This window comes from Halichoeres trimaculatus, unplaced genomic scaffold (assembly GCF_033239565.1).
Source record: "Halichoeres trimaculatus isolate MK-OKI-2021-1 unplaced genomic scaffold, fHalTri1.1 fHalTri1_scaffold_15, whole genome shotgun sequence".
Lineage (NCBI taxonomy): Eukaryota > Metazoa > Chordata > Actinopteri > Labriformes > Labridae > Halichoeres > Halichoeres trimaculatus.
Window position 1 is genome coordinate 35,227,676 of NW_027437193.1, and position 12,400 is coordinate 35,240,075.

Consider the following 12,400-nt stretch of genomic DNA (forward strand, 5'->3'; position numbering starts at 1 on the left):
GCTGTAGTCTGAAGGATAAACAAGCTCAGAGCATAAGGGAATAGGGATCTGAGCAACCCTCTTTAGGTTCACACATCTCTGCTTTTCTGTTTTCTTTTCATAGACAGGCTGCTGACTGTACGAGTCTGTAAACTTACTAATTTCTGTCTCATGCACTAAGAACTCCCTGAAAGGACTGCAGGCTTGTTTGTCAGCACGAGGACATTCATGGTCTTAATGTGCTTTGCTCAGGGGAGGCGGGGTGAACAATGAGCTGTACAAACCTCCATCAGCATGCAGGAATGTGGGAGGGATCAGCAGGCAGAACCAAGCAGAACCCTCAACAGTCCCCCATCCCAAGCTCCCACACTGCCCTGTGCACCAGAGACACACTATCTGCCAGGGGAAATTCCGTGCCCATCATCATCTACCGACTCTCCCTCTGGGTTATACCACTCCAACAGGACTGAGGGGAAAGGATCTGGTGCTTTGCTGACATGGAAAATCTAAAAACTTTCATTTACCTGGGAGTGTGTGTGTATGCTAGGATCCTCTCTGCTGCAGGTAAGACGAGAACATGAGGAAGCTGATGGATCAGCTAGGTTTAGTTTTCTGCTGGGTCTTTTCTAACAATGATGAGGTTCTTAAAAGGTTCTGTGCTAAAATCTGATACATGGGTTGGAAAGTGCTGCTTTAACATCCATATACCGTATGTATGTATGTATGTATGTATGTATGTATGTATGTATGTATGTATGTATGTATGTATGTATGTGTATATGTGTGTATGTATGTGTGTGTGTGTGTGTGTGTGTGTGTGTGTGTGTGTGTGTGTGTGTGTGTGTGTCTGTCTGTCTGTCTGTCTGTCTGTCTGTCTGTCTGTGTCTGTGTGTCTGTCTGTCTGTGTGTGTGTGTGTGTGTGTGTACTTGGACCTGCCTTTTATTTAAAGTTCTCTTGTGACGCTGTAAATAACAAATCTGGAGAGCATTAAGGGTTGGATGAATTGTGTGAGTGTAACCTTTTAGTCATTCCTCATGTTGCCAAAAAGTTTATTTTATGGATTTTTTTTATATCCACTCATCTTCTGTCATGTGTTTGAGAAAACCAAACGAAATGACTTTTCTCACACAGAGAAACATTGTAAATCAAGAACTGAGCGAATGAAAGTGTCAAAGGGTCAGGGATCACAGTTTGTAGGTACAGGTACAGTTAGTGGATATTAAACTGACAGCCTGCTGTGCACGCTCACAGTGCTGCAGAGGAAAGATGTGCAGAGGTCACTGAAACACTGAAAGCCAGATGTTGGTCTGTAACCGGATCTCCCAGCTTAAAGTTTGTTTTTTATGTCTCTGGGGTCTGAACTATGAAGTCACTGTAACACACGAGCACGGTGCAAACATGAACAAGTCAGCAGACAGCAAGCTCTACCAACGAGGAGAAAAGTGGATGAATCTCCAAACCTGTCAGAGAAAATAAGCAGTGAAACACACAGTGAAGGTTAGAGCAGCTCAGCTGTAATAACTTCACATGCTGTTTTTTTTAACTTGCATGCTTTTTTGTATTTTGTGCTATTCCTTTGTTTGTTTACATGCCTTGGATGATTTTAATATTAACTTAATGTAGTTTCCTGTTTTTCTGTATGTATTTCATATCTATGGTTACTTACCGTCATGTGTGTTTTTTTTAATTAGATCCTGGTAATGTTTAACCTCAGGGTGTGATTTGTTTTCTAACAACAGATCCCTTACATTCTATTCTGTTTGTTTTATCTTGTTTATTATAAGTTATTATCATTATCGGGATAAGACAGACAAAGAAGTTTGCATTCTGTTTTTAGTTTTTGCAGTAAATCGACCTGATCACTGGACTCTCACCTCGTAATGCTGCATAGTTAGTGAAGTATTGAAGCATGGTGTCACAGTCAGTCTCTATGGTTAAATCCATAATGTTGTTCTTTGAAAGAACTCAGAGCTATGAGATGTAACGGTAGAGAGGCAGACAGTCAGACAGCCACAGGGCAGAAAGACAGGCCACAGCGCTCACAGCTGACCTGTTTCCCTCCTGCTGTGAGCTGGTATTTATACAACACTGAAGAAATGTACCAACAGCAATGACGCTCCAACCCACCAATCAGTGCCGTTCTTTGTGTTTTACAGCGGGCAGTGTTTATGCTTCCAGCTGAGTAATCCGATGTTAGCACACACTCTTTAAACACTGTGAGGTCTGAGAGCAGGGACACAGGGTGGGATGTTTCTGAGAGACATGCAACGCCATCAGCTGGCCAAGAAGACAGTCAAACTGATTCAAAGAGGTTTTCTTCCTTACATCAGCTTTACACTTGCAGATTTAGGTTTGTACATGACTTAAAGTCATGACAGCAGCACAGCAAAGGTCCCATGGTTTGGATGACAGGGGTGCAGCAGTTACAGATCTGTCCTTATTTGGCCTTTCAATGAGGCCCAGCTTTAGAAAAGAGTCTTTCTTTCGGCTCATGCTCAGCTGTGCTCACACGTCTGGCTTCAGTCCTGGTCTGTTCCTGAGTGTTATTTAAATGTTTCAAGATGAATCACACGTGGTAACATGTAGCAGGGAAAATTATTAGAGTTGATGGGCGAATGGAGAGAGTTACGCGGCGTTTCATTCACAGATCCCAACTCCAAAGCAGAGAACATACTGTGGACATCTCGGGACTTCAAAACAACACTCCACTGGACCACCAAGAACCCTAATCAAGCATACACCATCCGCCTCTCTGAGTGAGTCCACACAAGCACTTCACAGTGTTTCATTATGTCCTTCAATGCATCATGGTACATGAGAGAATACATGCACATGCTGAAAATCCAATGAAGCTTCATGTTTTCAAAGAATAGCAGCACATTCACATTCACAGCACAGGGACCATGGGGTCAGCTGTGGTTATAGAGGTATGCAGAAGCTGACCCCTGGTCCTGGACTTCGACAAAAGCTTGAGCAGGATCATGAGTTAGTGGCTGTTGAATGCTGGGAAAGTTGGGCCTGGATAACATAATAACCCTTTTATTGAAGCTGATTAAAAGCTGTGCTTGTCTTGGCTCAGAGAGCTCCTGCAGTCTGCTCCTCTGGGGCCCAACTGCTCACAACATACACTATTTGGAAGAAGTGGACTCAGACTCAGGGTCTGAAAGGATTCTATAGAATAGAATAGAATAGAATAGAATAGAATAGTATAGAATAGAATATAATGCACTTTATTAATCCTTGAGGAGAAATTCAGAGTCACAGGACTGAGCTGGAGTTCCTCACCAGTCTGTTCAGTCTGTGTCTCCTGTATCCTGCCTGCTCAGAGCAGGTGAAATCCTTCAACAAAGTGTTAATGTCCGATGTTAGCTCTGCTAGCTCTGTTAGCTCTGTTAGCCATGTCTGTAAACGGCATTATGCTCTTACTGGAGACAGATCTTACATTCCCAATAACCATGGATGGAAGGACAGGTCTTTTCAGCTCACACTGTGTAACCAGCACATCATCCTCACCTCCTCCTCAGCTCACAGGGAACATAAGGCTTAGCTCTGGTTAGCATTGAAATGCTACAGGCTGCTCTCAGCTGATCTCATATGTAAACAATGTGACCATGGTTACATGTGGGATCTCCAGACAAACGCAGGAGAAAAAATAGTTAAACCATCACTGCAGACGCAACCTGTTTGGTGTCCATGACCAATAAATTAGCTTATAAGAGCCCACACTTTAATAAATATCATTTAGTTTTGCTTATTTGTACACTTTAAAATTACATCATTAACAGGCTAACAGCTCCAAAAAAGTCTTAAAAATTAAACGTTACCAAAAACACGGCAAATTTAGCTGAGCAGTGCTGTAGTTCACTAAAAATAGTACAGACTTTCTTAAGTTGTATTTTAAAACCAGAAGTACATTTTTAACAACTGCCAATTTATTCAGTTCTATTAATGTCCTTAATAACAAAGCATCTGTACTCATATTATCATTCTTTATAATCACACAAATGGTGCAGCTCTAATGTTTACAATGAAATCATGATCAGTATTTAAGAGTAATTCCCACCTGTAGAGTTTTTATATGTTGGATGTGTGAATATGAATCATCCTGATTAAAATCATACCTTCTAACTTCTACCACTGACTGTTTCCGTGATAAAAACAACTTATTCCTGGTTAAATTTAAAAAATGAATTAATTTAACAGTGAGCCAGTCTTTGAGAGCAACGGCTCCTTGAGCTTTCTTCAAGGAGCCATGGACCCCATCTCTAGTCCACTTGACTGGCTCTCATAGAGGTCCAGGTTTGGGATCTGGGGGGCTGTACGGTGTACTGGCTTGTGCTGTTCCTGAATTTTCCTGTGACTTGTGACTTACAGGGGTGAAAACGACTGGGTGAATCATCCGGAGTGCTTCGAGATGTTAGACTCTGTGTGTGACGTGTCCAATGAACTCATACCCTTTGACAGGTGGGTGAAGACTTCTATCATCCCAGCTCTGATGATTCAAACAATGTGTATGTTTTTGAAGAGCCCGTAGTGTTTTACAGGAACAAAGATATGCTGTACGGTGTTAAAGTTGGACAGCAGCAGGGTTATTCTAATTTTTCCTCTGAAAACTGAGCACAGTGTTGCTTGTTGTAAAGTCCTGAACTGCGCTATGACTGCTCCTTTTCGCCTGTAAGTAAAGCTTTTAGCCCATGTTTTAGCCTTTAGCTTGTGTTTTAGCCTTGAGCTCATGCTATGTCTCTCTCCTGTTTATCTTTCTTCTGCTCTTCTGTCCTTTCTCTGTTAGACAGATAGGCTCCAGTGTCCACCGTCACTACAGAATTATTTTTGATTCGTTTTGTTCATTGTTTTGGTTGTTCTGCCAAATCAAACCTCTTTTTAAGAGGATGCCATCGATCACAAGAAGTGCTGACAGTTGAGTCTGGGTCTGAGTTTGACCCTCATGACGTCAAACCAATGTTACGATCACACATTTCTGAATACAGTCATTACAGTCATTTATATGATCAGTTCATTTACTGCCCATTTATCACCAGGAGCACAAAGACATTTTTTTCCTATTTTTGTATCAACCAATCAGAGCTCTTAGCAGACTGCGTCATACCTAACAGGGTCCACCACACCTCCTCACTAAGATCAAAGTTTGTGTCCCCTCCTTGCTCAGAGCTGCTCTCAAAAACTTCCTGAATCCCTCTGAAGCTCAGAGTCCTCTTAGGAGTTTGTAGGCTGAAATGCGTCTGCAGTGCGTCTCTATTCCGTCACAGAAACAAATCAGATTGGTTTCCATTCAAGTCAAGCTGTCAGCCTACACTGGATCTTTTCTGTCACAGTCCGGCTCTGTGAGTGGTTGTGTTGTGTTGCAGGTACTACGCAGCCATCCTGTTTTTGACAGGCACAAAGCCGTGACGCATAAATTCAGTGTAGGTCAAGCCAGGAAACCACCCAAAAACACCCAGTGATTTAAAATAAACAAAACAGTGTTAAAATCAGTTTGTATTTATCTTGACTTAGAAGACAAATGGACATAATGAGCAGAGCCAGACCAGGAGTCAACAGGTTTGAAATTTTACAGCCCAACATGAATGAAGAGATTCTGATCAATGGAGTGGGAAGAGCGGGAACTCCTCAGTCTGAGACTCCAGCTGTCTGTCAGTCACGCTGCTTGTTGGACTGAACACACAGCTGGAGTGAGTTGATGAACACCGTCAACACACAATGGAGTCAGACAGCGGACATATCTGGTGTATTTGAGACATTAGGCTGAGTGAGGAACTCTGTGGAAATGGGTCCTGCTGTACCCACACTGAGAGTGTTTATTAACTATAACCACAGGGAACTACAAGACCTGCCTACAAACTTCTGAATGAATGAATGAATGAATGAATGAATGAATGAATGAATGAATAAATGAGTGAATCTTGATCTGGTGTAAGCTTCAGAAAATACATCTGTATCAGAATTTCTCTTAGAGAGCTTCACTTCTGCTCCTTTCTCCACATTATACATTCTACCTGTGTCTGCATCCAGCATCCAAACATGATGTGTGATGACCCCATGTCATAACTCCCCCTCCTACATGAACTGACAGGTCCTTTACTGCTGACATCATCACAGAACATGGCGACCAGGAACACCCTGACTACTCCTACGATGAGTTCCAGCACACTGTGTCTACACCATTCAACCCCTACAAACAAAGTTGGTGATACACACACACACACACACACACACACACACACACACACACACACACACACACACACACACACACACACACACACACACACACACACACACACACACACACACACACACACACTCACACACACACACACACAGAGCCAGAGAGATAGATATGTACCCATAGATTCTGAAGTACTGCAGTCAGGGACAGCTGTGGTCCTGTGACAGTGGTCAGGTAGTCTCATCACCTGGTCTGTCTGCTGTCCCCAGGTAACATCAGCGTGTTGAAGTTCAGCGTGAAAGCAGTGAATGACAGCACAGTGATGGTCAACATCACAGACACTCTGACCGGCGTGCACCGAGACGGAAAGCTGCTGACCATCAGAGACATCTTCAAACACGACCTCCGCTACAAGATCAGATACCACAAGGCTGAGAGCACAGGACAGGTAGGGTTCAGTGCTGTCTCTCTCTCTCACACACACACACACACACACACACACACTAGCTCGGTCACAGAAACACAGGGTCATTTACAGCAAAGACTGCTTGAACTAGAAAGTATGAAAATCAAAACCAATCAGAGTATTACTTTAGTTTCATCAGTTAAATGTTTCAAATTTAACTGATGAAACATTTAACTGTTGTTAAATGTTTCATCCCGTTTTTTTTATGGCTGGGTGTGTACATGACTCTGGTCTTTCTGCAGCCAGACTCCAACAAATGATGGACAGCAACTTTAAGCACTTAAGCACAGGCTGCTGCTCTCAGCACAAAGACAAAGTTACTTATCTGTTTGTTGATTTTTTGAACTGTGCTGATTTATCTCCTGCTCTGACCCCACAGAGAGACCACATCTCTGACCGCAGCCTGGCAGAGGTGACCCATCTGGACCCAGGTCAGAGTTACTGCTTCAGTGTCACAGCTTACATCCCCAGCAGACCAAAGAGCAGCCAGGAGGGGGCCTGGAGCGATCCGCTGTGTGCTCAGACACATGGAAACAGCAGCAATAGTACACACATTTACTCACTGTGTCTCACGCACACACTTTTCTTACACACACTCACACGCTTATCTGACTCTGCCCTGTACATTTCATTTCAGTCAGTTTGATTCTCATGTTACCATCTATTTATGACACGCCTGTCTCCAGAGCACAGACTGACTGTCTTACTCCAGAGCACAGACTGACTGCCTTACTTCAGAGCACAGACTGACTGTCTTACTCCAGAGCACAGACTGTCTCCTGCCTCCATCAATGCATTTATTCTGAATCAGTGTCTGTGACACAATAATCATGAATTTCTAAACTATGGCTTCAAATAAATTACAATTTAACTAGTGCTGTCAGGCGATTAAAAAAATTAATCTAATTAATTACAGGGTTTGTAATTAATTAATCTAATTCATTGCATTTTAATCTCATAACTGCTTAAGGTCCCAAATTAAAGAATTTGAATTCCAGGACATTAAAATTACATTAAAAGACACTAAAAAACATTTAAAAATACGGTGGGAATGTATATAACACATTTTTAGGTACCCTTATGCATAAGGAACACATGAAAAAAGTTTTATGGTTCTATCTTTACAAAATCTACGCATTCCTGCACCTAAGATAAGCTGATTTGATTTTTAGGACGGTTTTTGCTTCTGTGACATTTTTACTCAATGTTGACTCGATTTTCACTGCAATATGAACTTCTATACTTCTATGAGGTCAGGAGAACCAGGGCTAAAGGCAAAAAACTGTGAGGAACTATGTACAAAACACTTTTTTCAAGTCTTGGATCAAAGAAAAGTGAAGTATTCTCTGTTTAACATGCTCTGAACACACAAACTGTTGCTGATTGGTGCAGAGCAGCCCCAAACTGAAACATGACACCAGGAAGACGGAAGCAAATTTTCAAAGAATTCTTTAGATTGAAATACACAATACATATCAATCATTCAGGGCTTTTTTAATGCAGTAAAGAGTGTAGAATTATCGGTTTTTTACAGAATTGAGCTAGAGCAAACGGTTGATTTTCTGCTGATTTTCAAAAAGGACGTGTGAATAAACAAGATGTGGATAGCAGTCACAAGGCAGTCACATCACTCTTGCTTCCCTCCCTCCGGTTTAAAGCATGTTGCTGATGTCACGTGTGATACATTCAGGAACCGTCGGAAATTTGAAAATCTGACGAGAACACCACTTTTTCCAAGTAGGACAAACGGTTTGTAAATGCCAGACATTTAAAAATAAGTGCGTCTTTGAACGCCCCGTGGGTTTGGGATAATTTGCATTAATTTTTATAACGCGTTAATTTGCGGTGTAATTAATTAATCTAATTAACGCGTTAAAATGACAGCCCTAATTTTAACACTTACCCAGAGTGGAAGCAGTTTAATCTGAAATGGTAATTAGTGTGTTAATCCAGGTAAGATTATTCTAGATTTAGGGCTGTGCTAGTTTTAAAACAGAAAAGTTCCCTAAATGTCCTGTCAGAGCAGAGGAGCTTCATTAAAGCTGTCACACTCTCAGGCCCGTTTACATGACGCCGAAAACGGTCGATTCCGCAAACATTTCGTTGCGTTTTGGCCTTCCGTTTAGACGAGACCACGTTGCGTTTTCAGTGAAAATGCAAACTTTTGAAAACGCTCCCCGGAGTGGAAAGATCTGAATCCGCTCCTCCATCTAGCTTCGTGTAAACACAGAGCGGAGCATCTCAGGGTGAAACGCTGACGTCACCGCATGCGCACTCGCAGTTTCAGGTGAAGGCTCCGCGCTCAGCCACATTTCCAGTTGAGCCAGTAGGTGGCGGTAATACGCGTTATGGTTGGATTGCCGACCGTCTCACACAACAAAACGGCAGAAAAAGAAAGAACAGGAGACTTATCCTCCTGGAGTCGCATGAACGCGGATCGTTTTCACGCTGTCCTCATGTAAACGCGGGTGGCTTTTGAAAACGCAAAGGAAGAATCGTTGCGGGAGTCTCCGTGTAAATGGGGCCTCAGAGTTACTGTCTACACCAACAATTGCTATAGAGTCAAGATGGCCGTCCCACCATGAGTCTTCCAGAGGTTTCTAAGGGAACTGGATCATAGGGAGATAAACAAAGAGTCCAGCTTTGACCCCTCAGCCTGTGGCACAGACCCTTACCCTCAGTGAAAACAACAGCCTACTCATTTTAACGCCTGTCTCCCTGTCCCCTCAGAGCTGGGTCCTGGAGCTTTGCTGGGTGTCATCCTCCCAATCATAGCCCTCATCTTCATCATCATCATCACTGTGGCCGTTGTCTGCTGCAAAAAGAGCCAAAAGGGAAACAGACCTGTCCAAACACCTCAGTCATCAGCTCCTGTTTAAAGTGTGTGTGTGTGTGTGTGTGTGTGTGTGTGTGTGTGTGTGTGTGTGTGTGTGTGTGTGTGTGTGTGTCTGTGTGTGTGTCTGTGTCTGTGTGTGTCTGTGTCTGTGTGTGTGTGTGTCTGTGTCTGTGTCTGTGTTTCAAGCATGAAGAGCTGGCCTCCTTTCATTTTTTCTTTTTTGAATGGAAACCTTAAAATCTCGATTGTTTACACACATTTTCTAAAAGGGTGCCTCATATTCTCAGAACTCTACACACAAATCAAAAAATCACTCACACATTTCTCAAAACCTCTCAATTCTCCTGCAAAATGAAACTTTACATCCAAAACAGTGTTTATTCTCTTTTTCCGTTGCTAGGCGCTGCCCAAGTAGCTGCCTGTTGCAGCAGCTCTCTCGTCTTTGTCCATTTCTTGATATTTTTTTCATCTCTTTTTTGTAATCTTTGTATTTGGAGTGGATCATTGCTTCGTATGGTTCATTGTCGGTCACGGACACCAAACTTTTGTGGCTTTGGGGATATTTTTTACTACTTTTCTCCTGTGTTTGTCTGGAGATCCTACATGTAACCATGGCTGCATTGTTTACATGCGAAATTAGCTGTTAGCAGCCTGTAGCATGTCAATGCTAACTAGTGTAGGGCTTGATGATTTCCCTCGGGCTGAGGAGGAGGAGGTGAGGACAACGTGCTGGTTCTCGGATGTGAGCTGGGAGGTGACAACGTGGACCTGTCTGTCCATCCATCGTTGTTGGGAACGTGGGACCTAGCCCCGGGGGATGGACAAGCTAGCTGTGCTAACCCAGCGGCATCGAGCTGTTCACGGACGTGGCTGACGGAGCTGACATCGGACACCGGCCCCACATTGGAGGAGCTTCGCCTGCTGTGAGCAGACAGGATCCAGGAGACAGAGACTGAACAGACTGCTGGGGAGGCTCAGTCCTGGACCCTGTGGAGGTGGAGACTGGCTGGGCTGGAGAGTGGTGGACAAGTGGTGGACGGGATGTCGTCATCGGACCTTTTTGCTCTTTCTATACTCTTTCTTAATTTTGTTTTCTTAAATGCTGCTGTGACTCCTGAATTTCCCCTCGGGGATAAATATCTTATTCTTCTCAAAATGGTGTTTTGTCTTCAAATGACACACACAAACCACTATATGGACAAACATTTATATGAACCAGTTGAACACTAATGTGCTCAGTGTAAAACACTGTGATTACATAATATTTATCATGACTCGGGCCTTTTTGTGTTCAGTGTGACACTTCTTGCAAAATATTTTAGAATTGTTTTTTTGTTTGTTTGTTTGTTTATGTTTTTGACTGAGAACACAAAATGGCCGATTATGTTCCTTCCCCTTCTACGTCTTTTTGTGAGGCTGACTCCAACCTCATCGATAAAGACAAACTGGTGCTCCTCTGCAGCCACCTCTAGCTCAAGGACTCTGAAACACACAGGATAATTTCAGAAATAGACATGGAGTGGTCACTATTGTGAAATACATTCATTATGATTCCAATACTAAAACATGTATAATATTTACAGTTTTCAGGGTGTGCATCAGTTACAGGATTGTAGAGGACTTACTTGCACATAGTTATATTGCAGTTCTTTGACTCCGTCTGAATTGCGTTCAAAGGGAACTCTGTAGACTTGTTTCATGTCATTGTTTTCTAGTACTTTTCTTTGGATTTGTCACAATGTAGTGGCATCATTCTCTAGGACCATGTTCACAATTTGATTTTCCTGTTCAGGAGACAGTCGACGCTCCCGACCTCTTCTTGACAGTCGTCTTTCAGCTCTGCGATACAGAGAGTGAAATAAAAAGAAGGAAAACATTTCTCAAATAAACACAAAACACAAATAAACTTTACTTTTTTGCAGTCCTTCAGAACAGTCCACTGGCAATACTGTAATACTGTATATATTGAGTGCTGTGTTGAATTGCTGTACAACAATTTCCTAATACTAGTAAGACTAAATTTCTTACCTATTATCATTTTGGAAAGTCTGGATGATGGATGCTACAGTGTATCTGCTCAAATTTGGCTGCACCCTTTGCCCAGCCTCTGTCATTGTTAGACCATGGTTTACCACATGGTCAACCAAAGTCACCCCGATCTCATCAGAGATTATGGCCCTCATCCTTCCTCGTCCTTCTCCTCCTTGTCCTCCTTGTCCTCCTTGTCCTCCTTGTCCTCCTCCTCTCATTCTCACACCTCTGGCTCTCCCCCTGATTTCAATGTTGGCATCCATTGTTCCAAAACAGAGAAACTCACCTGTTGCCCTTTTATGCTAAAGCTCTGATTGCTAATTGTAAAAATGTGTGACAGGTGTTTACCCATGTGATAAGTCAGTGTGCATAATAGGAATATTCATTTTACTGCTTTGAGTGGCATTGTGTTCTTTGTGAAAACAAGAAGTTTGCTTCATGAAAATTGTGCCAAAACTCAGAGATCTGTGTGTAGTGTTTTGAAAAAAAGTGTGTTGTAGATCTGCAGTCTGAGTGTAAAGCAGGAATTGTGCCTATAGTTTAGCAGACTTGGTTCATGGAGTTGGTGCATTGGTTGTACATTGTGTCATTGTGTCTCAGGCACCAAAAATTGTGTGTAAACAATCAAGAAAAACTGTAAAGAGCAGGTGTGTGTGTGTGTGTGTGTGTGTGTGTGTGTGTGTGTGTGTGTGTGTGTGTGTGTGTGTGTGTGTGTGTGTGTGTGTGTGTGTGTGTGTGTGTGTGTGTGTGTGTGTGTGTCTATATATAAGTTGTTATATTAAAGTTTACAGTTAAAATAGTGATGAAGTAGTTCCTTTTTCCATGGTGTGGCCTCTTGAACTTCCTGATTCTGTGTTAGCAGCAGGCTGTTGGAAATCAAACAGTTAGAATACAAAGTTT

At 42.6% G+C, this 12,400-nt stretch overlaps 1 protein-coding gene across 1 annotated transcript; it reads left to right on the plus strand.

The window, feature by feature from the left end:
* Positions 1-320: 320 nt before the first annotated feature.
* LOC141804020 (tissue factor-like) lies at positions 321-12,298 on the plus strand. The gene is made up of 7 exons (XM_074688221.1): positions 321-543; positions 2,628-2,736; positions 4,355-4,444; positions 6,072-6,181; positions 6,437-6,615; positions 7,013-7,178; positions 9,364-12,298. The coding sequence occupies exons 1-7, from the start codon at positions 477-479 to the stop codon at positions 9,510-9,512; spliced, it is 870 nt and encodes a 289-aa protein (XP_074544322.1). The 5' UTR covers positions 321-476; the 3' UTR covers positions 9,513-12,298.
* Positions 12,299-12,400: the final 102 nt, after the last annotated feature.

Coding starts and splice junctions, on each gene's coding strand:
- LOC141804020 (XM_074688221.1), top strand. CDS start 477: ATGGAAAATCTAAAAACTTTCATTTACCTGGGAGTGTGTGTGTATGCT. Junction 4,445..6,071: donor GAACTCATACCCTTTGACAG/GTGGGTGAAGAC, acceptor ATGAACTGACAG/GTCCTTTACTGCTGACATCA. Junction 7,179..9,363: donor ACATGGAAACAGCAGCAATA/GTACACACATTT, acceptor CTGTCCCCTCAG/AGCTGGGTCCTGGAGCTTTG.